Source organism: Athene noctua, chromosome 24 (genome assembly GCF_965140245.1).
Source record: "Athene noctua chromosome 24, bAthNoc1.hap1.1, whole genome shotgun sequence".
NCBI classification, from domain to species: Eukaryota; Metazoa; Chordata; class Aves; order Strigiformes; family Strigidae; genus Athene; species Athene noctua.
Genome location: NC_134060.1, coordinates 1,678,118 through 1,706,059, shown reverse-complemented (window position 1 = coordinate 1,706,059; position 27,942 = coordinate 1,678,118). Strand labels below are relative to the sequence as shown.

The 27,942-nt window shown below is 67.5% G+C and overlaps 1 protein-coding gene across 2 annotated transcripts; it reads right to left on the bottom strand.

Moving 5' to 3' along the window:
* Positions 1–34: 34 nt before the first annotated feature.
* Positions 35–27,051, bottom strand: DLGAP3 (DLG associated protein 3). Of its 2 annotated transcripts, none has more exons than XM_074926321.1 (12): positions 26,765–27,051; positions 11,075–11,158; positions 7,263–8,343; positions 6,391–6,596; positions 5,814–5,928; positions 5,449–5,683; positions 4,593–4,933; positions 4,401–4,486; positions 3,295–3,719; positions 2,892–2,983; positions 2,552–2,695; positions 35–2,081 (listed from the first exon to the last, which is right to left on the bottom strand). In XM_074926321.1, exons 3-12 carry the CDS (start codon positions 8,283–8,285, stop codon positions 1,863–1,865), a joined length of 2,886 nt encoding a protein of 961 aa, XP_074782422.1. In that variant the 5' UTR covers positions 8,286–8,343; positions 11,075–11,158; positions 26,765–27,051; the 3' UTR covers positions 35–1,862. The 2 variants fall into 2 exon arrangements, with proteins under 2 accessions (XP_074782422.1, XP_074782423.1); XM_074926322.1 differs by having other exon boundaries at positions 5,814–5,880.
* Positions 27,052–27,942: the final 891 nt, after the last annotated feature.

The following is a 27,942-nucleotide window of genomic DNA, read 5'->3' as shown; positions in this document are numbered from 1 at the left end:
ACAGGGGAAAGGCGAGCCCGGTGCCGGCCGCGTCCCCGCGGGGAGGTGGCCGCTGGCCCGGAGTAACCAAAGTCATCTTTATTAATTGCGGCGGTTCGTTACAATAAAAAGGGAGCCACGTGTCACGGTCACTGCACGGCGCTGGCCGGGGTGGGGGCCGGGGGGCCCTTCCCAGGCACATCCCTAAATCCGGGGTGGTGGGGGGGAGCGGGGCGGGAAAGGGCTTTGGGTGGCTGAGTGGGCGCTGCCGTCCCGGAGGTGTTTAGCACCGACGGACCCCCTGGAGCGAGGGACCCCCAGCGAGGTGGCCCCCTGCTTGGCCCTGGCCCCCCCTGCTACCTGAGGGGTGCGAGCAGGCCCCCCCCCAGCTGCCTCCGATTCCGCCGTCCTGCCCGAGGGCCCCAGGTGAGGTTTGGCCCCAGATTTTGGGAGCTACCTGGCACCCACTGGCCCTACCTGGCGGGGGTGGCTGGTGATGCTGCGTGGGGCTGCTGGCGTGGCGGGTGGGGGACGGGGATGGGGTCCTCCCCCCTTCTGCCACCAAAAGGGACACTGGGGGGGGACAGAATGTTTGGAGAGGGACTGCGGATGGGAAAGATGCCGCCTCCTGCTCCGCCACACTGCTCTGCCCTGGAGGGGACCTTTGAGTACCCCCCACCCTGCTCCTGGGTCTGTGTTCAGCAGCATCCCAGGGTGTCCCTTGGCCCTGTGGGGCACCAGGAGCTTGGGGGGGAAGGGGTGACCCCCCCCCAGGGTGATCTCTAGCAGCCCCGCACTCAAGGGGCAGCTGCTGGCCATGTCCACACTCCCGACCCACCCGCCGGCACCGAGCCCGGCGTGGGGCAGAGCCATGGGGGTCCCCGGCACCGCGGGTGCCAAGGGGCTGCGGGCGGGTCTCCCCACCGCTACCCCCTCACTCGCACACCAGGGAAGCAGCTCCCGCCGGCAGCGGGGCACGGGGGGACCGTGTCCCCCATCCCCAGCTAGTGCCACGCTGCAGAGGTGCTCCCGGACTCCAGGCGGGCGGGAGGGCAGGACGGACGGGTGGAGGGACAGACGGGTGGAGGGACGGACGGACGGGGAAGGGGGGCTGAGCGGGAAGGGCAGAAGCGCGTCGCGATGCTCCGTGCGAGGGAAGCGGGGCGGCTCGCCGTGACTGGGAGTTTCTGCTGCTCTGGTCTGTCCCACCAGCCAGAACACGGCGCTGGTCACGTGGAGTTTCTGGTTTATTCCTCAGGTTATATTTATATATGTATAGAGGGGAAGGAGCCCTGGGTCCCCCGTGGCCCCCGAGCCAGAGGCAGGCAGGGGCAGCGCAGGGGAGACCCTTGTCCCCGCCACGTCCCAAAGCCTCGTGCCGGCAGGGCCGGGGAGCGGGGCGGGGGGGCTCTGGCCGGGCAGGGGCCGGGGGGCCTGTCCCCACCACACGCTGTGGATTGCACTGAGTACAGAGAGGCGGGGGGGGGCCTGCCTGCAGCCCCCTCCCCTCCGCCAGCCCGTGGGGGCTGAGGGTCACCTCTCTTTCGGTTGGGACGCAGGCTCGGGGTGGGTGGGGGGTGCAGAAGGGCGGGGGGGGGTGGGAAGGGGACAGAGAGCTGGGACACGGCCCCAGGGAGGGCAGAGGGAGGGAGAGCCCCGGACCCCGGGAGAGGCTGGCAGGGGCATGCGGGCGGGGGGGGGGCAACGGGACGGGGCAGAACCGGGCTTGCGTTCACCCGCCGTCGGATCCACGAAAGGTCTAAGATAGAAAAGAGAGAAGCTGTGAGTGGGGCCAAGAGCTGCCCCAGGGTGTCCCCGCGGCCCCCCGTCACAGTGAGCTACGGCCGCGCCGTCCAGTCCGGGTAGAAAAGCGGAGGCTGCGGTCACAGCCGGGTCTGCGCCTCGGGGATGTAGATCTCGATGCTGTCCGCGCTCTCGGTGGCCGAGCTCTGGCGGAAGGAGGCAGCTCGTTTGGCTGCCAGGAGCCGCTTGCGGGCCTCCTGCCGCTGCCGGTCCACCGAGTCCAGGGAGCGCTCCTTCACCGGGTGCACCTTGGAGCGCGGCGGCTTCTTTGGTATCGGGGGAGGCACCTTCTTCTCCTCCTGCAGAGACAACGGCGGCTTCAGGGTGGGCACAGGGCTGGGACCCCCCGGGACGGGCGTCCCGGTGGGTGTGTGGGATGGGCATCCCCACGCGCGGTGCTGCTGTGGGTGCCAAAGCCACGGCGAGACGGCCCCACAGACCCTCCTGCCCTACACCGAGTTGCAGGGCAGGGCTGGGCGTCCCTTTGTCTGTCTGCATGGGGGCGAAGGTGCTCACAAAGCCCCTGCCCAGCCCTTTGCGGGCAGCGCTGCCCAGAAACACCCCGTGATCCAGCTGCGAGACCGCAGAGGGGAACAGCCCCTTCTTTAGCCTCGATTTTTGCCAGCTCTGTTTTTCAAGTGTTTGCTAAAAGCAGTCACTGGCGACAGCCCAGCAGCAGCGGTTTGGGTGCAGACGTGCTTGGGGAGGAGGAGGGAGGGAGAGGTGACGGGGGGGGGGACAAGTGCCAGCGGCAGAGCCCTGCCCTTACCTTGGGCTCCACGATCTTCCACCCGTTGGCCTTGAGCTGCTGGAGCTCCGCGAACTTCATGCTGACGTCCTCGATGGAGAGCTGCAGGAGGTCCCAGAAGCCGGCCAGGTCTTGGAAGGTGGGTACGGGGAATGCGTTGGGATCCTGTGGGGACAGAGGGACAACGTGTCATCAGCCCTACTGGCCACGTGGCCATCCCACCCCCACACTGCTAGCGGGGTGGGGGTGTCTATCCAGTTCTCCCCCAGGGCATTACAAAGTCCCTTTTCCGCTGACTAAGGGTACGAGACCGCCCCCACCCGTCATGCCTGACCCCGCTGCGCCGCTGCCCGGCACCCACCATGTTCTGCTGGCAGAGGCGGTAGAACTGCTGCACCTTCTGGGACATGAGGAGCTGGGCGCTGCCCACGGCGCTCCGGATCTTCTCCAGGACTGGTGGGGGGAGAGCAGACAGTCAGCGCACCCCGGGGCATGGAGCCTCTCCCCTGGGCACCAGGGACATACACCCCCTCGGGGGGAGCAGCTCAGACCCCCCCAAACACGTCGCACCTCCTCCCTCCTCCAGACCCCGCTAGCCCCAGGGGGTTTCCTGGTGTTTCTTGCCCCGCCCAACGTCTTTAGCCTTGGCAGGGGAGATGCTCCAAGGTGGTCCCAAGGGGGGAGCACTGCAGGACCGTGGCTGTGCCCCACCAGCTCTACAGCAGCCCCAGGCTCTCTCAACCCCGCAGACCCCCCTGACTCACTCTCCTCCGGCAGGTCATAGTCCTCAGCCTCCCTCTCCATCTGCTGGCACCAACCCTCCATCTTCTCCACCTCCGCCTGCAGGAGTTTGATGAACCACTCCCCGTCGCGGTGGCAGGGGGAGGCACGGCCGGAGTCGGGGAGGCTGCGGGAGCCCCGCTCCATCCAGGCGTCCCGCCGGGGCACCTCCACCGTGTCGTACTGCAGCTGGTAATCCTCCCGGTACGCCCACTGCCCCTGCGTGTGCACCGTCTTGTACACGGCGTACTGCCGGCCGGACTCGGGCTCGGAGGAGTGCCGCTGGAACGGCCGCCCGAACTGCAGGGCTTTGTCCTCGGTGGCCACGGCCAGGCCGCTGAAGCCCTCCAGCTCCAGGTCCGCCTGCACGCCCGCCGTCACGCTGTTGGAGCGCTTGAAGCGCGCTCGCCTGCAGAGAGCGAGAGCGCGTGGGGACCCTGGCAGCCCTTATCCCGTCCCCCCCCACTGGATGCCATGGCGGGCAGGGGCAGGGCGAGGGATGCCCACAGGCAGGATGGGGCTGGGGATGCCGCTCTGGATCCCGGAGCATTTGGGGCTGCGGGGACAGCCCTGAGCAGCCACAACCTGCCGGTCCCCCATCTCCTCTGCTCTTAGCCCGTTTCCATGGCTACCAGCGCTGGACCGAGGATGGAGAGGAGCGTGCACTGGGGCTGCGTGGGCACGTTGCCGGAGCTCCCCTCCCTCAGGCTGTGCAGGTCCCGGCACACAGCGCTCCCACCTCAGCCAAAATGTCATGTTTAGCTGCAGAAAAGCCCAAACGTTTCATCTGCGCCTGGGCTGGGCTCAAAGCCCAGTGGAGGCCTGAACACAGGGCGGGAGCAGGGGAGCCCCCTCCCCAGGCAGCCCGGTCACCGCAGTGAGGTGTGAGGGTGAAGGTCAGATCCTGCCCCAGGTGGGGAGCAGCCGGCCCGGGATGGGGACGGTGCTGAGCTCTGGGGCTCTCAGCCAGAGGAGAGAGGGAAAAGACTCTGCAGGGCAGCGGTGTGAGGAGCTCAGGGAGCCCTGGAGGGACTCAATCCCCCGGTGTAGTGAGTGTGTCAGGTCTCAGCCCAGCCCGGCCACGCAGTACCTTTTGTCCTCCTCCACCTGCACCCCGATGGAGTGGAACTCCCTCTGGCTCCGGCTCTCCGTGTCCGAGTCAGAGATAGCCTCGACCTGCCGAGGGGCAGAGGGAGAGCGCTGGAGGGAGGCCCCGCATCACCCACGCCACACGGGCAGGCCCAGAGCCGGCTCGGAGCCCGCGGGGAGGAGCGAAGCCCACCTGGACGCCGATGGAGGGTCGCCACTTCCGCTGCCGAGCCAAGCTCCTCAGCTCCTCCCGGCCGGGGATGGCCTTGATGATGAGCGTGGAGGGCTTGGGAGCGGCGCGGGGCTGGACCGGAGGCAGGTCGAGGGCCACAGCCGTCACCTTGGAGCTCTCCAGGCTCTCGGCCGAGTTGCAGCGGGCCGCGGCGTCTTTGGACCACGCGGGGCTGCGGGCGACCTCGGCGGGCAGGTAGCTCTCGTGGGTGGACTCGGTGCTGCTCTGCGCCGTGACGGAGATGAGGGGTTTGGCTTTGGTTCCTGGAGGGATGGGAGGTGGAGCTTTTCTGTAACTGAAGGCTGTTGTGGGAGAGGCGCAGGATGAAAAGGCACGTGAAAACACAGACACTTGCTCATTTCCCGCCACGAACAAGGGGCCCCGGGGAAACAGTGCCCACCTCCTCCCGCAGCGCGGGGCTCAGCTGGCTGAGAGCCAGGAGGGAGCTCAGAGGGGCTGTTTGGCCAGTTTATCCCCAGAAAGGGAACAGAAACCACCCAAGACCCACGCGGGCCACACCGCTGCAGCACCCAGCAAGGGGCAGAGACAGGGACGGAGGTGGAGGGAAGGAGGGAACAGCAAATGGGGGCTGGGGGCACAGAGCAGCCCCCCGACCGGGGCTGAGCCACGAGCAGGATGCCCATGGCCTGTGCCAGGGCCGAGCTGTGAGCAGGATGCTCGTGCCCAGAGCGGGACGCTCACACCCGGGGCCGGGGGCAGGCGGAGGGGCAGCAGTAGCCCTTGGCAAGTGCCCAGGCAGGGAGACGCAGGGGTCCCTCATGCAGCCGAGCCCCTGCCACCCCTCCCCAGGACTCACAAGTGCTGGGCTTCAGGATGCTGCTGGTGAGGGGTGGCCCGGCGGGGGCCGACATGGAGAAGAGCGAGAGGCAGTCGTCGTCCTGGGAGCAGCCCGCCTGGATGGCCCGCAGGTAGCTGTGGCTCCGCATGCGGAAGCAGCCGGGCAGGTCCAGCGCCTCCACGGCCTGAGACTCCACCTCGCCGAAAACCGACTCGCAGACGGCCTCGAACTGGTGGTTGAGCTCGTCGTTGATCTGGGGAGAGCGGCGGGTGAGGCTGGGGGCGGTGAGCCAGGGCTGAGCGGGGCAGGAGATGCTCAGAGGAACACCCACCACCAGCCCCTGCCCCGACCCGCCCCGCCGTGCCCGTGACGTGGGGCCCTACCTGGCCGGTGGTGAAGGAGCGCCCGTAGCCCTGTCCCCGGGGGAGCATTCGCGGTGGCGTGCAGCAGCTGGGACAGTTACAGATATATGAATCAGAATAGTGCCTACTTGCAAACCTAATGAGAGACAGTGGGAATAGAAGGGATCGCACCAAAAGCAACACATTCAAGCAGAGCATTCGGAAACGCAGCCGCAGCGAAGCGCCCGCCGCTATCTCCACTCCCAACTGCCCCAAAAACTGTTCGGGGGCATGGAGCTGTCCCCCAGCACTGCGGGGCCACCGGAGGGGTATGTGCCCGCTCTGGGCAGTGGGGTTGGGGACAAGAAGCCAGGTCATCACCCACTGGCACTGGGGCACATCCCAGACGTCTCCTTTTGAATGTGCCTCTTCTCCCCAGCCTCTGCACGGGGCTGCAGCAGGGGGTCCCTCCCTGAAGCCCAGCGCATCCACCTCCCCCCCGGTCCCCGCCACAGGGACAAGGCTCAGCCATGAGCGAGGACGATGCCAGGGAGCTGTGGCCCACGGCCCCGCTGCTGCCCACAGCGCTGTGACGGGGCCAGGAGGCAACAGCCCTTACTTGGTCCTGGCCTGGTCGGCGCTGGAGGAGCGGCGGTAGCTGTCTCGCCGTGTGGCCGCCCTGGGCGATACTTTGGCGCTGGCATCCGAGTCGGCACTGTCCTCATCGCCCATGGCCTTGATGTAGCTGCCGCTGCGCATCCGTCGACACGGGATCTCTCCGTCCTTGCCCACCGCTGGGTACCCGCTCCACTCGTCCTGTGGCACCTGGAGCAGGAGGCAAGCGTGGAGAACGCACAGTGTCCAGGGTCCCACGGTCAGGACCCAGGAGCAGGGTGGGTGGTGACGTAGCAGCTGTCGGTCCCACCACGCATCGCTGACGCCGGCACCACGGGGTCCTTGCTGGGGTGTGGCAGGGGGACGGTGTTCCCCCAGCTCCCTGGGGAGGGTGGTAGGGCCGGCACCCTGCCCTGGTGCCCCCAGTGCTGGTGGAGAGGGGTCCCAGCCACCTCCCGCCCCTGGCCAGCACAGCATTGCCGCGACGTGTCTCCTTCCCCCGGGAAATGGAGAGAAGGTTTAATGAGTTTTTAACTGGAAGGGGATGCCCTAGAAGGGAGCCCGGTGACGAGGCAGGAGGTGGCACCCAGCCAGACACAAGCAGGGTAAAAGCCGCAAGGAAGGAGCTGGTCTGACCCCAAATCCAGCGGGAATGGGGCAGGAGGTGGCAGATGGGGCTTTGCACTGCCAGCGAGGGGACAGCAAGGACCGGCACAGAACCCCAGGGGACAGCACGCAGGCGATGGGGACACGGAGCTGAGCTGGAGCGTCCCCAAGGCACCCCAAGCTGCTGGGATGGACAGTCCCAAACCCAGCTCGCCCCACGGCTTCACCAGTCCCCGGGGTGGCAGCCCCCTGCCCTGCCTGGCCCCTCACCTGCAGGTATTGGTACGCTCGGTCTTTGGCCTTTGCTTCCTGAAGCATCAAGGTCTTCTCGGTGCCGCCGGCGCTGGGGTAGGCTTCACGGGCCTGGCTGACGGTCATGGTGTGCCAGGCGCTCCTCTTGAGCGTCTGGCCGTCCAGAGACATGGACATGCCAGCGCAGGCCAGGCATTTTCCTTCCCCGCCGCCCTTTAGACTCTTCAAGGTCAAGTCTCTGAAGGCACTTTCAGGAGCGTCCACGCAGTACTGGGTGCCCTGGTCGGCGGCGTGCCGGCCCGACACCATGTAGCTGCTGTCGCTGTCCAGGTTGTCATCGGAGCTCCACCAGCCCATCATCTTGGACCGGTGCCGGGAGTCCACCTTGCGGTCTTTGCTCTTGCTGCGCTTGCCGTGGCGGGACTGGTGGTGGTGGTGGTGATGGTGGTGGTGGTGGTGGTGGTGGTAGCCGTCCCCGCGGCCGTCCATCTTGGCACCGTTGTAGTCCCGCTTGGCCGGCGCCTCCAGGGAGTGGGACTTGGCGAAGAGCTTCTGGACGGAGTGGACGAGGTGGCGGATGCGGCTGGGGCTCTCGCTGCGGGGCTCGGCGCCGCCGGCCCGCGGGTACTGCAGCGTGTGGAAGCCGTCGTGGTGCAGCGGCAGCTGCTTCTCGAACTGGTCCAGCAGCGTGGGGGGCAGGCGGTTGATCTTGCTGGCGGGGTGAGCGGTCGCCATGCATTCGTCGCAGGAGTCGTAGGGCTGCTGCGCGTGGTGCATCCTCGGGAAGGTGCTGCTGGCGCTGGCGGAGGGCAGCTCGCTCAGGGGCCCGCCCGGGCACTCGCTGGCCGCGCCGGGGCTCCGCACCGGGCAGTAGGGATGCTCCAGGGAACACGGCTCGCTGGGGTTGAGGAGGTACGGCGGCCGGCCCTCGGGGCCGTGCTGGACGTAGTCGGCGGGATGCTCGCAGTCCTCTGGGATGCAGCGGCAGCGGTGGCCGGAGGAGGGCTGTGTCTGGCTACGCTCCCCATGGTAGCCCTTCATGGTGTCAGCACCCACCCCGTAGCCTCGGCATCTTGCAGGGTTGTCCCTGCGGGCTCATCTGCGGGGACAGGGACAGGCACAGCGTCATGCTCCCCTCTGCACCCCACCGACGGCAAAACCTTGGGGCTGTCCCGTGGGAACTGGCCGAGGGGGGTGGGAAGCTCCCAGGGCAGGATGCGGCCCCAGCTGAGCCCCTCTAAAGCCCAGGTGGAGTGCCAGAAACCTGGATCTCCACGGGGTGAGGGGGACAGGGGACAGGGGACGGGGGACGGGGCGACCCCCAGCTTGGCTGCATGGCAGGGGGAGCACTATCGGGGAGCGGGAAGGAGAAGGCAGCGCCGGCAGCGATGCAGGCAGCGCGGGGCCTGCAGACGGTGAGGGAGGACACGCTGCCATCATCAGAAACTTGTTTTCTTCTCCAACACCAAATATTATGAAGTGTTTCTCCATTAGGAAAACGGTTCTGGCTGAGTTTTTCAGCCGTTGCGATTCACAGAGCCGTTAATGAGCTGCCGCGGAGCGGGGGGGGGCCGCGCTCTGATGTCTCCATCCAGCCCATCCTCCCCGCACAGCCCCGGCCGTGGCACCCGGCTGTGGATGGAGCCCCAGATCAGCCACCCTGCCGGCCCCCACGGCCCTGGCAGCCCCCAGGGACGGAGAGCCAGGGAGCGGGGATGGCCGTGCTGCGGGGGGGGCATCCCCACGCCAGAGCAGGACGGACGGACGGGGAGCAGGATGGACGGACGGCGTCAAGCCAGGCTGAGCCCCGCGGTGGCTGCCAGGACACTGGAGCTACGCGCACCCATGGAGGTTTGTCTTCCTCACCGTCACCCAAAGGCTCTGCCTTTGCTGTGACTGTAAATGAGGAAATTACTTATTCTCCAGCGTAGCTCGGCTAATTAACAGGCGTTGTTAATGCTCTTGTTATCATGTTTGGGCAGGGTGCTGTGGGCAGCCCATCTCTGGGACCGGCTGGAGGTGACCGTGGGACACAGGGTCTGTTAGACACGTGGGGACTGGAAACGGGGCTCACCGGGAGGGCCGGGGCCGTGAGGGGAGTGGGGATAGACGTGGGGAGGGGGACTCGCTCCCTGAGGAGCGTCCCAAGGGGCACGGGGGCGCGTGGTGACACGTGTGGCATCAGCGAGCAGCAGACGGGGCCGCGACGGCGCCCGGGGAATTCATCTGCCCTAATCAGCCTCCGCCGCCACCTTCCTCCCCAGCTGCCAGGCTGGGTCCTGCGCCTCCCCCCGCCCTCACCATCACGCTCCCGCTCTAATGAGGCTCCCTAATTGCTGCGTCTTAACTGAAGGATGCTGCAGCCTCTCGCAAAAAGAAATGCCTCTCCCCTCCCGGGAGAGCTGCTACGAGGAGCAGGCAGAGCAGTGTGGGAGGGGGCTGCTTCCCCTGCCCTGGCGTTGAGCCGACAGTCGGCAGCAGGACGGACGGACGGACGGACGGACGGACAGACAGGCTCCCAGTCCCAGCTCTGCCGCCGTGGGCTGGGCTATCATCTCCTGCTCGGGGAGGGAAGCTCTCAGCTGATCCAAATATTGCCGCTGCGGCGGGAAGAAGGAGTCAAAATAGCTGAGCAGCCCGTCACCACGAGCCCGGCGAGCTTTTGTGCTCGGCAGGTGCAGGAATTAAACAAAGCCAGGCCCCGCCGCCGCGCCGGCGACGCTGCCGCAGCTCCCCGCAGCCGCGGGGGCGATGGCAGAGGATGGGGACACGCCAGGGTGAAGGATGCCACGTCCCGGCCAGTGCCAGCCCACCAAAGCCACGCAGGCGCCTGCACCCCAGCCAGGGACCAGCCGGTCCCTCCGCAGGGATCCTGAGGATGGGGAAGGGGTTGGGGCGATCCTGTGGGTCTCAGCAGAGGCAGCGTGGCCCAGGGTCCCCGTCCCCACGTCCCGGCGGGGATGGCCACGTGCAGGGGGCAGGAGAAGCCACCGGCCCGCTCCCCTCTCCCGTCGGGGCGGGCAGCGCAGGCAGGAGGCTGCTGCACGGGGCAGGGGCAGCCGGCTCCGGCTCAGCCGTGTCCCGCCGAAGGCCGCTGGTGCTGCGCGGCCCTGGGGAAGGAGGGGACCTGTGCCACCAAACCAGACTCAAAAAGTGGGGGGGAAGAGCCCAGCCCAGCTGAATTTTGTGCCATTTAACACCGGGGTAATTACCACCAGTGGGAACCTACCGCCCACACAATTATGTGCTAGGATAAACTGGAAGAGCGTAATTACCATTACAAATAACTCGCTTCTTGCCTTTATTGCATCCAAAGCCTGGAGAAACTCCCACTGGCGATCCCCCCACCGCCACCTCCCCTCTGACGTCTGCTCCCACCACGTCTCTCCCCTCCGCGAGGGTCGAGAGGGCCCCGGAGCCCCCGGTGCCACGGGCCGCGCCGAAATCCAGCGTCCTGCTCCCTTTCCCACAGGGTCACTGGGCAGAGGCCTTTCTGCTTCCCGGCAGCCGCCCGGTGAGATCTCTGCCTCAGAGGCAACGCCGTGCCGAGGCCCAGGGCTGCCGGGACACGGGGCAGCCGCGGCAGGAGCCTGAACTCCCCCGGGACCCCGTGGGGTCCCCCCAGATTTCCTCCAGCTCCGGGGTCACCCCTGGGGAGGTGACAGGACAGTAAAACCCCACCGCAACATCTGGGTTCAGCAAACCACCCTGGCTCAGGGCAGGACGGGGTTTGCCAGCGTTGCCAGGTCAAACCCCAAGAGGTTGACGGACCCACGCCCGGGGGGTCCCAGCACCCCGCCCTTCCCACGCAGCCCCCCGCGGGCACTTACCGCCCGGCGCTCAGGGGGATGCTGTCCTCATGGCCCCGGCCGGCGGCAGCTCCTCCACGCTGGGTGTCCCAGGGGCAGCAGGCTCTGGGGGGGGAGTGACACGAGGGGGATGAAGCTCAGGGAGGAAAAACAAGGGTGTTGTTCCCCCAAACCAGCCTGACCCAACTCCCTGTGTAATTTTTCAGCAGCTCAACCTTCCCTCCTCCCCTGAGGCCGCCCCGTAGGCAGCGCTGCCTGCACCGGGTTCGCACGGCTGCGGACACGTGTTTTGCCCAGCTTAGCCCCAAAACCATCCTCTGCCCCATCCTCTTATGCAATTCCCTGCCAGCGGGCGCCCGAGCCGGCCCAGCGGCCGCCTCGCCATCGACTTTGATTTGCTCCGGATCCGGCCATATGCTCCACAAAACCTCCTCCTGCCGCCCCGGCTTTCTGGCACGAGCAAAGGGATTTTTTTCCAGCCGCCAGCCCGGCAGAGGTGCGAGCTCGGCCCGTTCTGCTTTGCAAATTAGCGCGAGGTTTTGCCAGCGCGGGTCCTGCTGGGGATCTTTATGGCTGGGGATGAAAGCAGGAGAGAACAAACACACAGCGTGAACGCCCGGCACCGCGCACAAGCTGGAGCCTGGGAAAAAAAAAAAAAAAAAAAAAAAAAGTGGTCTTCCCACTTAGTAGCTGAGCAAATTTGATCTACGGTCACTGGAAGAAAATAAATATGGAATAACGCCAGGTCATTTCCACCACGCTTTTAATCTATTTACTTTTTCCCAACTCGTCGTAAGCGAGAGGATTGTGGAAAGCAAACATTTTATTTTATGGCTAATTACTCTGTTATTTTATTAGGCTATATTAGTAAAATTTACTCAGCCTAGAAAAAAAAGAGGGGCTTAGTAAGAGATCGCCCAATTTAGTGCATAATTCTGCACCGAGTCATTATTTTCTTAAAAGTTGAATGAGCTGAAAGCAGCTCACCGACGGTTCGTTAGCTGTGTCAGGCAGGGAAGAGTGTCATTAGGGAGAGGTTCGTCACCCCAGGAGGCAAGGGCTGGCCAGGGGAAGGGGAAGGCGAGCAGCAAGGGGAAAGGGGAGAGAACAGGAGGCAAAGATCGTGGCAAACGTGGCCAATGCCATGAGGAAATCAAGGCCAGTTACTGAAAGCAAACTGAGCGGGCTGCGGGCGGGTGCTGCCCAGAGAGGGATGCGAGGGGCTGGAACCAACCAGGCCCCGCCGTAAATAAGGGATGAGGCAAGATTTTTAAAAAGTCATGAAGGCCAAATGCCAGCTGAAGAACGGCAAATGTGAGCGGAGCACAAAGTGTTTACCGAGGCCGCCGACAGGCCCGGCAGCATCGCCCACCCCGACAGTGCCAGGCTGGGGGGGGCCCTGGCACCCCGACCCTGGGGGCATCTCCCCTGCCCCGGCACCTCCCTCCTCGCCAAGCTGGGCCCTTCCCAGGCACCAAAGCCCCGGTGCCGCAGGGCTCGAGGCCAGTGCCGCTGCCCGGCTCCACGCGCCGGAGGCTGAGGACAGGCCGCTCGATGGGGGGGGGCAGGTTATTAAGTACATGATTAATTTTGGCACCAGCCCCGGCTGCCTGACAGCTCCTTCTCCAGGGCTGGGGAGAGCGAGCGTGAGAGGTGCTGCCTCTGCTGATGCAGCGGTTGGTGGGATGAAAAATCCTGCAATGCAGCACTGCTTCTTAATGAGCCATTTGTCTTTGAGTCTTCTTGACTCATTACCATGCCGGGAGAGGGATGGGAGTTGCCCCAAGTCCCCATCTGAGCAATTACTCCTGGAGCAGAGCGAGGAAATACGGCCACGACGCGCCCCAGCTGCCAGGGATCCCGGCACGGCCACCAGCGCCGGGACTCCCCGACGCAACCCAGGTGCCTCTGGCTGCCGCCGCGGGGGGAACGGGACCCCCCTGAGAGCCCAGAACCACCCGCCCAGACACCCCGAACCCCAGGGTCGATTCTTCCAGGGCAAGAGCCACGCTCCCCATTGCCGGGGCACGAGAGGGAACCAGAGCACCCCGGAGCTGCAGAGCCAGCGGAGAAGGGAGCCTGGTGCTCCATCCCCACGGAGCCCAAACGTGGATCCTGGCAGAAGAGTTGCTCCTTCCAAAGCCCTGCTGAAGCGGGGAGCAGCCGGGGCCAGCAGCCATCACCCACAGAGTTGGCTGAGAAGGACGGAGGTGCCATGGGCAAGGGGCATCCTCGGGCGGGTGCGGGCAGAGGCAGCACGGGCAGGGACGAGCTGCCCCTCGGCCCCACAGCGATGTCCAGCCTGTCCACGGGAGCTGGGACACGGCACATGGAGGGGGGCGAGTGTCAGAGGTGGGAAGAGCAGCAGGAATGGACCCCACTGAGCAGGGAGACCACCCTGGATGGACCCCCAGGGCGGGCAGGGCCGCGGGGACGCCAGCCCACACCAGCTGGCGCAGGGTTCGTGGACGCTGCACCACACGGATGAGCGCCCATCACCAGTTATGCCCATGGACAGGCTCCCTCCCACACACACACTCGACATCTGCCCGCGCTGCCTGGGGCCGGCAGCAGCCAGCACCGTCCCCCAGTGCCCCTCCAGTGCTTGGTGGAACGGGGGGGACATGCAGGTGACCCCGGGGAGCTCAGCGGGATGGAGACCTGACACGAGACCTGCAGCAAAGGGAAGGGACAAGCAGGGGCATCCCCCCCCCACCGCACTCACCCTGGGGGCTCTGCCCATGTCCCACAGGGCACCAGTGCCCAGCAGAGCCCCAGGCGGGCGGTGGGCCCTGGGCTTCCCCATCCCCACTGGAGGACCCTTTCCAGGCATGTGGGGCGACGTCAGCCCCCCCAGGCACTGCCGGCTGGGCCAGGGCCCCTGCCCGGCAGTGGTGGTGGCTGAACCCCCTTTCCTCACACCCCCCCAGCTGTGCCTCTCGCCCTCCACACCCGCACGCTCCCCGGGCAGGACCGGCTGCGCTGCCTGGGCTTAAAAAGCCACTTATCTCCCCGGCCACACGCCGTAATGACTTAAGCCAGGGATCACTCCAAAGCCGCTTTGGTGAGCTCGGGGCAGCACGGCGTTCACACTGAGCGTGGCAGCGGCGATGATCCCTGCCCATCCCCGTCCCCACCGAGCCTCTGAGCTCTGACCTGCCACCGGCATTTCTCCACACCCCGATTTCCAACCTCGAATAACACCCATCCCAACCGGTTCCCTCTGCAACGCCGCCCCGTCCCACGGCCCGGCCCGCAGCGGGGCCGCGGGGGTTTTCCAGCAGACAGGCCCTGGGACTGGCGAGGACGTGGAGCCCTCGGTCCCTGCATCCACAGGGATGCTCGGGGCCACTGCACCCCGATCCCAAGCTGCATCCCACCCCTGGGACCCCTCGGGGCTGGGACGGGCACCCTGAGTCCCGGGCATGGCTCAGCCCCCAGCTCACCAGCAGCAGAGGACCTGAATGGCTGCTTTAATGGATGGGCTTAATTTGCAAAGCTGATGAAAACCTAAATATTTAAATACATAATTCTGCACAATGCTCTTAGCACAGGCCCAGTGCGGGGGCTGAGAGATGGGAGGTACACGGCTGGTGAGCTGGGGGCACGGCGGGGAGGGGGGTCACTCTGGTGGCATCACCACCACGGTGGGTGACGCGGGCAGGGTGGGTGCTGCAGGGTGCTGTGCCCTGGGGTGCTCTGCATGGGCACCGGGATCCTGCGTCTCCAACAGCCTCCGAAGCATCCCACAGGGATGTGGGGAAAGGGGAGCATGGTCCGCGCTGGGGAGCTGCGAAGGGCAGTGGGACGGGTGCCCCCACGGAGATTACACCACCGATATTCCTGCTACAAGAGCTTAGAGATAAAAGAGATTTACCGGATTTACCAGCAATACAAATTGAATATTGAATTTTAGCTGCAGGGGAGGAGCGGGGGCTCAGCCCCAGGGGCACATGGAGGTGTGAGGGTGGTGGGACCAGCAGCTGCCCTGCCCCCTGTGAGGCATTTCCAGCTCTTGGAGGGGGAAAACCGACGCCAGGGCTGTCTCTGGGGGCTGGGGGGGGGCAGGCAGTCCCATGCCAGTGGGACCGGGCACTCTCTGCCCAACCTGCCCCTAATCCCACCCCGGCCGAACCACGTGTGTGGTCCAGGGGAGCTCAGGAGGGGCCCTGGCCCCCACACATGGCTCATGGGCCAGCCCAGAGGTGACGCTTGGCTGCTGCCCACCTCGCCGTGCTCCCCCCCTGCCCTGAAGAGGATGTCCCCAGAGAGGTGGCCCCGGATGAGACTGTCCCTGGACGAGGCCGTTCGCCAGCCAGGGCAGGGCTGTGCCAGGGAACGGGGCTGGAGGTGGCGGGAAGGGATGATGGAGCTGAGCACCCACTGGGATGGGGTGGAGAAACCCTGAAGGGAACGGGGCCACCCCCCACAAGGCCAGAACAGGGGCCAGACACCAAGACCCCCCCCGTCAGCTGTGGGGATGGGTCTGCCAGCTGTCCCTGAGCCCCAACACGGGGGTCTCCACAATGCCACCACGCCAGGCACCTGTCCCACCTCGCCACACCACGGCTGGGCGCGCCGTGCCAGCACGGGTGCCAGCACGGGGCGGGCTGGGGGAGGACGTCAGAAGATGAATGAGGGAGCTGGGAGGCTAATGGCATTGTCTGGAAAGTAGGTCGTGTGCTGAGCAAAAAGATATTTATATCAAAGCTCGTTCCTCCGCAGAAGCTCCCGAGCTGGGCGCAGGCAGCACCACGAGCCCGTGGCTGCAGCCCTGGCACCCCGTGGTACCCCACACCCCGCAGGACCCCCTGCCCAGCCCCGCACCCCGCTCTGCCACCCCGGGTACCCGCAGCCCCCCAGCGCCAGCATGGTAGCACCAGTGGGTGCCCCGGCTGCGCCGTTCGTGGGATGTCCATGCCAGAGGTGAAGTTATGCCGATGGAGCTGGAGCCGCGGCAGCTCTTCGCCTTTTGCTGACCTGGCTGCAGGCGCTGGGGGACGAACGGCACGGGGATATTTTTATTTTAATGTAACCGTAACCTTTGCCGAGGTGTAGGGTTCCCGCGGCCGCTCCCCGGATGGGCACAGCCAGCCTGCGCCAAGACGGTCACGGCGGGACCTGCCCAGCTCAGCCCCGTGCCAGCTGCGGCCCCTCTCCCCGCGCCCAGCCCTGACCACGCTCCTCACAGCCTGCCTCACCCCTGTGCTGAGCTTCAGCCAGGTCTCAGCCTTGTTGCAAACCTCAGCCACCTCCTTTCCGGCTGGGGGGGAGACCTGTGCTTCGGGTCCCCTCCTTCACCTCTCTGACCTTCCCAGAAAAGCCAAGAAATCATTGCAGTGAGGCCAGAGGGAGCTGGTGTCTGCTAGGTTTTGCCCCCTCTGGCCATGCTGCCCCAATGGCTGCAGACACGACCCAGCCAGTAGCCACACGGCCATCCAGCCCTGCTCTCCTGTCCCCATCCCCATCCCCATCCCCATCCCACGCCTGGGCAGCCTTGGATCCAGCACGGGAGCAGGTTCATTTCCCGTAATAGCTGTGTCGGCTGAATTTACAGCCTTGCTCCAAGTTATTAATAATAATGGCCTCACTCTTAAGTAGGGCTTTTCATCTGCCTCAGAGCCCTTTCCAGAGGACGTCTGCGGCATTAGCACCATTTTATTCTCGTTCCAAGGGGCAGGAGAGTGAGACGGCGAAGGGACGGCCGTGCCCGCTGCCGGGCAGCCGAGCTGGGGCGGGCAGCGTACGGCCCCGTGGGGAGCCCGGCCACGAAAACCCCCCGGGGAGGCCAGGACGCCCTGGCCTAGCGGGAGGTAGCCACGGTGCCCGGGCTCATGCCAGCCGTGCCGCGGTGATTTACACCCGCAGTGAGCCCGGGCCCCGCCGCGCGGATAAATCCACTTCAGGCGTCAATAAACCAGTGTCACAGCGTCGGTAATCCGCAGCACTCCCACCGCGGTGCAAAAACGAGGGGCGAGGCGCTACGGCCGCCACTCACACCCCTGTGCCGAGAAATCCCGGTCCCGTGTCAGCGGGGAAGTCTCCGGGGTGGAAATCCCGCAGCCGGAGGGGGTGGGTGCCACCGGGCACCCATGGGAGATGCCAGCAAGGGAGACCCCCAAGGCACGGGGCTGGGGATTGCCTCGGCACGTGGGAGCAGGGACATCCCCGGGCTGCCCACCCGCGTCCCCCCGCCGTGCCCACCCGCCTCGGGCAGCGCCGACGGCTCCGCGCCGCAGCGGGGCTCTATCGGCAGATTTATTTCCCTGTAAAAGCGCTTTGATCTGAAGTTATTTTTTGTTTACTAGCAACAAGGTATTGTAAATACATCTTTGCCGATAATTATAGAGTCTGGGCGCACACCTTAATCTCCATAAAATATCAGATGCTACAATTTGCCTGATTTAATGAGATTGGAGGCTGATAAGCCGCTGAGGTAAGCTGTAAACTTGGGGAGGGAGGAGGGAAATTATTCCAAATGTGCTAAAACGCCTTCGTCCTCCTCCTCCTCCTCCTGCCACGTGCCCAGCCCAGCAGCGTGTGCCCAGGCCCGCAGCCCCCTGCCCAGCTCCCGCCGTGTGCCCGGGCTGCGCCGCAGCAGCTTCACGCCGGGCTGGGCATTTAGGGCAAACGGAGCTTTTTATACAATTTACCTCATTAAAACTCTAAGAGCTGAGAGCAGCACCGAGGCCTCACCGAGTCGCCCGCAGGGCTGCGGGCGGGGGCTCCGCCTCGGCACGTTCTGCGCCCCGTGGGCCCCGTGCCGCGCCGTGGCGGGGAGGGCAGGCAGCGGGCACCCCCGGGCCAGGCTGGGCCGCGGGCCAGCACACGCGAGCGCTCCCGTGATGGCGGAGAAGGTGCGAGGACGGGGTCCCGGCTGGGGGGGGGTGTGGGGGCACTCGGGGAGGTGTGCACGCTGGCACCCCGCACTGCACAGGGATGCAGGCGTGTCCACGTGTGTCCAGGCGTGTCCACGTGTGTCCAGGTGTGTCCATGTGTGTCCAGGTGTGTCCAGGCGTGTCCACATGTGTCCATGTGTGTCCACGTGTGTCCAGGCGTGTCCAGCCCTGCCTGGCACCACCGGCCATGCCCAGGACAAACTGGGGTTGGGGGGGTCCATGCTGGAGGGGGCCTGGCCCCTGGGGAGCTGCACACCCAACACCACCCGCCTCCACGTGTCCCTGCCGTGTCCCTCCCCAGACATGGGGGTCTCTGCGGTCCCAGGACAGGGGTCCCCCTCCCACAGTGATGGGGGGGCCCTGCCTGGGAAGCAGGAGGCTCCTCCCGGTAAGGAGCACCACCGTTACCACAGCAACCTTAAAGGCCCGGAGCTGCCGCCTCGCTAACGAACCCGCGCTGGTAGCGCTCCCGGGGGACCCCCAGCCCCATCCCCCTGCCCATCACCTTGGCCTCAGACCACGGCACCCTCTCCCCCCACCCGCCAGCCCCCGGCCTAGGTTGGTGCCTGGGCTCACCCGCAGCCCCCCTCCCTGCACCGAGACCCCCAGAAAAGCCCAGAGCCCTTGCACCAAGCGGGTCGGGCACCCCCAAACCACCCCTGCGCCCGCCTGGACGGGCACGAGGAGCCGGTGGTGAGCCACCAACGTCAGGCTGACGGGTTAATTAATTTCCCTCTTCCTCAGGCCGTTATCAGAAGGGAAGAAGATGTCACCTGAGACTGTTAATTGGGCTAATTATTCCAGTTTCAGATTTTAAATAATTAGTTACTGTTGTCTCCAGCCTTACTTCCACAATTTTCAGAACAGGTCAGGTGATTCCCGGCTCCCAAAACCCGTGAGATGGAGCGGAGGGGCTGCGGCGGGGCCCCAACACACCGAGCCCCCCGCGCCGGCAGGGGACATTGGGGACAGCACGGTCCCCGCCAGCCCCACGGGGGGAACCCGCCTCGTGCTGGCACTGGAGCTGGCAGGAGAGGGACGTCCTCTGCCTCCACAGCAACAGAGGGAAACCGGGAGAGAAAAGGGGAGATGACAGCAGAGGGGGAAGGATGGGGGGCTGGGAGGAGCCCCTCCTCCTTCCCTACACTGGAATGGGGACGCCTGCTTCAGGCTGAGCTCCCCCCCCCCAGACTGAACCCCACTAAACGCCCCCCAGTAGCACCCGGGTTATCCTGGGGTCCCCAATTCCTCCTTGGTCGAGGTGAGACTCCCCAAGGGGGAAACCTCAGCTTGGCGTTTTACACGAGTGAGATTTCCTGGGGGGGTCTCAGGGCTGTTGGGGGCAGAAACCCACACTGGCGCGGGACGCATGGGCACACGGGCAGCCCCTGCCCTGCAAAGGGTCTTGGTGGCCAAAGAGAGGCCTTGGGGTCCCCGGGGTCTCCGCAGGGAGCACCCACCACCCCGGCCGGGGTGTCGGCAGAGGCGGGTGCCCGCCTGGGTGACACACGCAGGACAGAGGGACACGCAGAGGCAGCTCAGCCCCCAGCCCCATCCTCTCCAGGAACACCATGCTGCCTCACAGCCTCATCCCCCGCTATTAATAGCCTTCACTAGCCTCCTCGGGAGCCATTTGCATATTTGATTGCAACTCCGAGGCGGGGCAGGGCCCTTCAATCAACCGCTCCCGCAGCCTCATTTGCATGGTTTGACATTTTGTTCTGGGAGCGCTGACACCGGCACCGCGGTTGGGGACACGGCTCCGGGGGGCGAGGGTGGGCGCAGTGTCCCCAGGCAGCCGCGCGGCCCCGGGCCCACCACAGCGGCCACCCTGCGCCTTTGCGGCCGCCCCAGACCCGGCGGGGCGTGATGGAGCCCTGGTGGCCCGTGTCCCCAGGCGCCCTGCTCGGCCCTGCCCAGCTCTGCAGCCCGACTTGTGGCACCCTGTCCCAGTCCGACCGGCACGGCGGGGCTAGCAGCAGGGCCAGCAGCAGCGGGCACGGCCGTGGCTTGGCCACCCATCCCGCCAGCCCTGTCTGGAGCTGCCACACATCAAAGGCCAAGGGCAGGCCGGGATGTCCCCAAGGGACCCCCAGTACCAGCGCACCCATCGGCCATGCAGTGACGAGGTGGTCAGCACCGTGGAAGCGCTGGCCACCACCACTGTGGCCACCGCCACAGCCACCACGGCCACTGCCACAGCCACCAAGCCACTGCCACCACCCCCACGGCCACCACAGCCACCATGGCCACTGCAGCCATTGCCACGGCCACTGCCACGGCCACCACGACCACCACTGCCACTTCAGCCATTGCCACGGCCACCACCATGGCCACTTTCATGGCTACTACAGCCACTGCCATGGCCACTGCCACAGCCACCACCACAGCCACCCTGGCCACCACCATGGCCACCACCACAGCCACCACCACCACGCAGCAGCCGCCCCGTGGCCCCGCCACCAGCTCCTCCAGCAGCCCCAGGCCAGGGACGCGCCAGGCGGCGGCGGGAGGAGCTGGGTGGTTCCAGGGCCCCGGGCAGACGCAGCCCGGAGCCGTGTCCCGGGACGCCCTTGCTGCCCCCCGGCTCTTGGCATCACTTGGCAGGAAAAAACAACCCAGGGTGAGGCGTGGGATCGAGCCTGAGGATGACGGGGATTGGGAGAGGGCTCTGCTACTTCCCTCCCTCCTGCCTCAGTTTCCCCTCCAAGAAAACACTCTGGAGAATACAGGTTTGTGTCAGGGAGAGGCACGGTGGTGGGGGGAAGCCCCGGAGCTGTACGGAGGGACCCGACTGCCACCGTGACTGCGCCAAAGAGCAAACTGAAGACAGGCAGGGCTCAAAGCACAGATGTCAACCCCAGCTGCGCCGCTCCCCGGCAGCGGGGCCGTCTGGCAGGCAGGCAGAGCCGGGGCTCCCCGGCTCCATCCACGAGCCAACACACAGCCACCACCGAGGGACCCCGTCCCTGGCACACAGAGCCCTGCCCACTGCCCCACGCTGCCGGGACACGCTCGGCCCGGCCGCCCTGGGGCTCTGCTTGCCAGAATGCAACGGGCAGGCCAACAAACACCCACCCCAAGGGGGGCTTGGACAAGGCCAGCACATGCCCCTGGCTCTGAGCATGTCCTCCGCACCCAGCCCGCTCCCTCCTCACTCCTATCGCCGGCCACAGACCCCAGTGTGGCACAGCTCGGGGACAGCCAGCGCGGGGTGGCCCTGTGCGGAGCTGGGCTGGGAGCAACGGGGTCGCAGCTCCCTCACCCAATGCCCACACTCTGAGAGCACCGTGTCCCCAGGGGTGAGCACACCGTGTCCCCAAGGGTGAGCACACCGTGTCCCCAGGGGTGAGCACACCGTGTCCCCAAGGGTGAGCTCAGCTCAGGCACAGCCCGGGCTGTGACTCCCGGCGTACGCAGCCCCAGCGCAGGCAGCCCCCAACCCCAGCCCGGGGCTGAAGGGAAAGGGAGGAAATATCTTTGGGCTGGGAGCTCCCCATCCCGGCCGGGCAAGCTCCAAGGCTGTGCCGAGGCTTGTCTGGGCGAGGGCTGGCCGGGAGCCATACGCTGCACACCGAGACGAGGAGGCGGCTGCCGGGGAGGAGGACTCGGCCAGGAAAGGGTTAGGAGCGGCTCTGGGGGGGAGCGAGCTGCCTGGGGGGCTCCCGCTCTGCCCGGGCTGGGGGCGCTCGGCTGCCCCGGCACCGCTGGGCACAAAGCGGGGCTCTCCCGGGAGAGGGGCTCTGCGAGGCGCGGACCCCCCCTGCTCCCCTCCCGCCCGCAGCCCCCGCTCACCCCGCCGCTAAGCCACGAAGTTGCCCACCTGGGCTCGGCAGGAGCCGGAGGACGGAAGCTGCGCGGCGGCTGGATTCTCTCTCTTCCTGCGAAATCCCTGCGGGCTGCCCATGCCGCGGCCAGGCCAAGCAGCGAGCGGCCGCCGGCCCAGCCCGAGGTGTCCCCGGGGTCACGGCCACCCACGGCCCGTGGCGGCGGCCACGCTCCCAGCGCCTCGGGCCGACACCGGCACCTTCCAGGCGGCGAGAGCGGCGGTGACGGAGCCTTCGCCCCCGCACACGCTGGGGACACTCCCCCGCGCGCTCCCGGCGCGCTCCGGCCACCCCCGCGCGCAGCCACGCACCCCCCGGGGAAAGGGGCTGCCCACGCCCGCGGCACCCGCGGCCCACGAGCCGCCAACCCGCACGCACCGCCCCGCCGCATCGCCGTGCGCGGACGGACGGACGGACACAGAGTCCTGCGCGCCTGGACGGACACACGGCCCCGCACACCGGACGGACACACAGCCCCGCACGCCTGGAGGGACACACGGCCCCGCACACCGGACGGACACACAGCCCCGCACACCGGGACAGACACACAGCCCTGTTCACCCAGATGGACACAACAGCCCCCCACAGACACACCGGGACAGACACACACCCCCCCACCCAGGCGGACACACGGCCGCTCCCGCTCTGCTGAAGCGCTGGGCGCCCCGCACCCCCCGCTGCTCCCACCCGCAGCATCCCCACACCCCCCCCACCCCTCTGCACCCCGCAGGCACCCACGCGCAGCCCTTGCCCCCACACACCCGCACCCCAGCACCCTCCGTGGCTCCCCCAGCGCAGGGTTGTCCCCAAGTCCCCCCCCCACCCCGAGGGCCCGGGGGGAGCCCGGAGCAGCCGCGTGTCGTGACATGAAACATCGAGACAATCCCTTGGCCCGGCAGCACCGACGCGGGGTGCATCGCCTGCTGCGGGGGTCTCAGCCCGACACCACCCCGGCCACGGCGGGGACAGCCCTGTCCGAGACACGCAGCGTTTCCCCAGTAACAACCAGTTCGCCATCCCCAAACCGAGGGGCCTGGGGCCCCCAGTCCCACCGCAGCCCCTCCAGCCCCTTGGGGAGATGGGGGGTGCCCCGAGCTGAGGCCGCAGCACCAGGGACGGGACACCGGCAGGTCCCCCGCCGGGATTCGGTACCTGCAGCTTTCCAGTCCTCCGGCTCCGAAGCGGCACCCCCACACGCCCACGGACAGGCTGTTCTCCCGCTCCGCTCTGCCCACCAAAAACTTCAGCTAATTCCCAGCCCAAACGGCTCCCGGCCCCGCCGCGGGAGAGGGCCACCACCTGCCACCCCAAGCTGCTGGTTTAAGGCCAAACAGACCCTCGGCAGAACACCGAGCGCTGGCAACCGCGCCACAAACATCTGCTCTTCCAACGGCACCGTGATTCACAGGCTATTAATTGGGGCTTGGCAGCGCTGGGAAGTGTTTGCATCCCCTGGCTTCGCTCGGAGCCACAACTCGCTGCCGACAAGGTCCGGGTGCTGGGGAAGGAGCCAAACCCAGCGACGCACCGGCCGCAGCGGAGCCGCGCCAGGACGGGCACGTGGGGCACGGTGCCCAGCTCCCACACTGGCCTCCCGGCCCCGCGGGAGCAAACGCAGGATGAGCCCCAGGAAAACGGCGGCTTGCCAAGGAGCAGCTGGCACCACCGGCACAGCACCCCGGTGCCCGCCGGCTGCCCCCGCTTTGGGTCCCGCCCGGCCGCGCCTGGCAGGGCCTGTGGGTGCCCGTGATGCTCCTGCGGGTGCCCGGCGTTGTGTTTCTGTAGGGTCTCCCGGCTGCCTCCGCGCCCGCCGCTGAGCCGCTCGCTCCCCGGGGTGCCGGCTTCGAGGGGAACCGCAGAGCAGCACCCTGCTCGGGCAGCACCAGACAAAGGCTGTGAAAAGCCTCCTCCAGCGACAGCCAAGAGAAATCTGAATTCAGAAGCTGATTAGAAATCATGTCATGGCTCCTTCCCGCTCCAGCATTTGGGGAGGAGTGAGCTGGGGGGGGACACGCACACACATGGGAAATCTGATTAGGATTGAGGGCAGGTTGTGGAGGCGCGGACACGGGAGCAGAGGGAGCACAGCTGCTCGCAGGAGGGGGCCGCCGGGCGCCCGCAGCACCCCCGGCCCCGCGGAAGCAGGGAAAGTACAAATTAATTCTCCTTAATCTGGTGGGCGCTTGCTCGGCTGCCACGTGCCGCTGCCGTGGCTGGCAGAGAGCAGCCCGGCCTGCCCGTGGCTCGGCCCACACGCCCGTGGTGGCCGTGCCCAATCCGTCCCCCCATGGCTGATGCTGACAAGCTGCCGGGCGCTGGGCAGGGCGAGCAGGAGGGGCTCGATCCTGCCTGGTGAGCGTGGGGTGCTGAGCTCAGAGCCTGGCCCCCTCCTTGGCTCCCAGGGTGGCTACCACCATGCTGCTGCTCGCAGAGGGACCAGGCATCACCAGGCCACCAAGAGGGCCACCATCCCGAGGCCACTTTGGCAGCACAGGTAGCTCTCGAGGCTGGCCGAGCCCCGAGGCCACGCCGAAGGGCTCCACGCAGGGCCAGCAGCACCGGGCACCGCTCTGCACGTCCCCGTCCCTTTCGCTGGCACCTGCCGTGCCCCGTGCCACCCGCACCGTGGGGATGTCCTCCCCCGCTGCGAGGGGGTGTCCTCCCCCACCCCCCATCCACCCCAGCGCCGGGATGTCCCCCAGGACGCACCCAGCCGCGCACCCCGGCCCTCCCCGCCAGTCCCCCGGCTGCCGGCACGTCTCGCCTGCTATTCTTAGCTCTCCAGCGCTGCGCTCTCCCGGCGATGGCACCGTATATTACTATTATTGCTGGCTGCCAACGTCTTGAAGCAGGCAGCCAGGATCGTGGTGGGGCTTCCACACCCCTGGTGACCTGTTATTCGGTCCCTGCCGGGCTCTGGTCTTCAACAGGCTATTTCAGGAAATCCAATTTGATGGGCAGAAGGAGCACAAGCCACGCGTTCAGCTCCTGAGCCGGATCCAGGCTCCTCGCCTCGCCGCTCAGATCCAGATTTTAGCTTCGCCCGTGATGGTAATAAGGGCCAAGAGTCACCTTTGGCTCCAGATCCAAATTTCTGGCTGGGTGGGATCCAGGGTTTCGGATCAGCTTGTCAGAGAGACACGAGCGTCTGCAAAACCTGGATCTGGAGCCCCAGCCCCCACCGCAGCAGCACTACCTGGGCACCAGCCCCCAGCGCGGGGCCCGATCCTGCCCTGGCGCACAGGGCGGGCCCACGGAGCCTCATGTACCAGCGTAGCCACCAGCCTCCTGCACGGGCTCTGTGTCCCGCAGGTCCCGGCGTGGCTCTGCCTCCGAGCCAGCGATGGGGAGGCTGAAGGAAGGGCCCCCCCAGGCCCCCCCAGCCTGGACTCCCCACCGCTCGCTCCCCGTGCCTTGCCCGGGCTGCTGGGTGCCAGGCCCGGTGCCAGGGCCGGGTGCTGCTCCTCCAGCCCACACCGCACAAGCCCTGGCACTCGGGAGGGAGATTCGGGCACCGAGGGCTCAGCACCAACTCGCCCAGGCTGGATGTGGACGCCCCACTTGTGTCACCCCGTTCCCGGCAGCAGGGATGCCTGGAGCCGGTCCCGGCGCCCAGGCTCGGCGGGGTAACGACGCCCAAGGCGCCCCCAAACACGGCTCACGCCTGCGCCGCCCCACGCCCGAGCCTTCGCCACCCCCGCAGCCGAGAGGGGCCCCCCCCCAACCTCAGATGCTCCACGGTCACTTGTCCAGATTATTTTTTTCCCTCCCGGCCCTGCCGGCGCTGGAATAACGCTGCGGAAGGGCTGGCGTGCCTCCCGCCAGCCTCCCCGCGTGGCCGGGACCGTCTCTCGGGGACCGTCCCCCCGCTCCGTCCCCCAGCACACGAGGCCCTCGAGGACTGGGAGCCGTGGCCGCGCGCGGGGGGACCCCGGGAGCGCGGAGGCGAGGAACGGAGGGAGATGGGAGACGACATCTGTTTCCCAAAGGAGAATCTGCGCTGCCGGCCAGATCCTGCCCCGATTTACACCGAGGGAGGCCGCCGGCTCCCAGCCCCGAGTCCCCCGGGGGCAGCCGGTACCCAGACACCCGGCTCCGTCCCCTCGGGGCGTCGCGCCTGGCGCGGGGAGCAGGCAGGGACCCACTGCGGGCTGCGTGGCCCCGGGCCCCCCGGGGGAGGTGACACGCAGGGCTGGATGTCACGGGATGCCGAGAGCCGAGCGGTCCCAGCACCGACTCGCTCTGCAGGTTTGAGGGACCGGCTCCCCGACACAACCCAGGCAGGAAGGCGAGGAGAGGAGACAGACACCCAGACCCGGGGCCCCGAAAAACTCCCCCTCCCTCCTGCGAGGCTGGGCTGGACCCCGGAGCCCGGGAGCAGGGTGAGAGCCCCCGCTCGGCTCAGGCTCTGCAGCAGCACCCGGCGGCCCCGCACCGGGACCCGGCTCCCGCACCCAGCGCCCCCCCCCCGCCTCGCAGCCGGGCGAGAGGAGAGACCACCGGGCTGGGGAGGGGTCCCGGGCCTGCCCGGCCCTGGCCTGAGCCCTCCGCGGCGGCAGAGAGCCGGGCTGGCCGGCGTCGCCTTTTGGGGAGAGGCTGGAGAAGCTCAGAGCTTCAAGCCCCCTCCCCAAAGCCTCACGCAGCAGGAGGTGGGGGACCCCCGCCCCCCCCTTCTCCCGCCCCGCGGGGGGGCTCCTGAGCTGAGCCCCGCGGTGCCGGGGAGATGCCCCCCCCCCAGCCATCTTACCACCTCCCCCCGGCTCCCCCCCCTCCCCAGCACCCGCTCGGCGGCGATGGATGGGTCCCCGGGGGGGCGACACGTCCCATCCCCCGGGGAGGGCCTGTCCCCCACGGCCCCCCCCCCCAACACACACCCCCCCACACACATCCCCCACCCCGGGCACCAAGGATCCTCCGGGACCGGGGCCCCCCGCCCGCTCGGGACCAGCCCCGACCCCCCCGCACCCCCCCCCCGCCGCTCTTACCCCGCTGCCGGCTCCTACATCCTCCGGCCGCTGCCGGGCGGGTCCCTCGACGGCCCGGCCCGGCTGGTCCCGGCCCGGCTGGTCCCGGCCCGGCTGGTCCCGGCTCGGCTGGTCCCGGCGCGGCCCGGGCCGGCGCCCCACGCGTGGGAGGGAGCGCGGCGGGCGGCAGCATGCGAGTGGCGGCGGCCCCGCAGTGCAGCGCGGATGGGCGCGGAGCGGCGCGGAGCGGGGCCGCGGCGCAGCCAAGACACGGCGGTGGATTTTCCCCGGGAGTCAGAGCGGGCGGCGGCGGCACAAGATGGCTCCGGTGCGGCCCTGCCGCCGCCTCCCGGCCCCCCGGGACCCCCGGCCGCGCATACGGGGAGGGCGGGGGGACACGCGTGGGGCCCCGGTGTGACACGCCGCGCGGGACAAGGGGTACCCACCCGTGGGCGTCCCCCCCTGGGGCACCCCGGGGTGCGTCACCCACTCCCGCCCGCGGCCACGCTGCCCACTCGGGACAGCCCCGGGCAGGGGGCACCCCCAGCCACCCCCCCGCCTCCAGCAGACCGGGGCCCACCAGCTGCCACCCACCCGCCGAGCCCCTCGCGCCGTGTAATTTGCTAATAACGATAATTACGGTGTGTGCCGGTTAGGAAAAGGCGGCGGCACAATCACCTGGTTAACGCCTTGCCGGGCGCGGTGGCGGGAGCCGCGCGGCGGCACGTGCTGGCCCTGTGGCCACCTGCCACGCCGCGTGGCAGCCCCTGCCCGAACCGTGGGGGCACGTGGCCCGGAGAGGGGTTTTGAAGCGCCCGTGTCCTGGTGGTTTGTGTCCACGTCCCTTAGCCGGGCCGGCCGTGTCACTGGCCACGCCACCAGCCACCCTGTGGGATGGCCAGGGCTGGAGGACACGCGTTTGCCCGGGGGGGCACAGGCGGGACGCCGTGGGGAGAGTGAGGCCAGAGCCACCCCCAGCTCAGAGCAGCCCCCCGGCCCCCATCACCGTCCCCCCCCCAGCGCTGAACAGTCCCCCGGGACCCCCTGCCAGAGGCAGAGCTGTAGTTGCCCCCCTGGGGCTGCAGAGAGCCCCCCAAAAGCCCCGTAGCCCCCGGGGGGGTGGGCCCCAGCTCCAGCCCTCTCCCACCGCTGCAGCACCCCTGTTGCCACCAGCGTGGCTGCTCCAGTCTCTACCCACC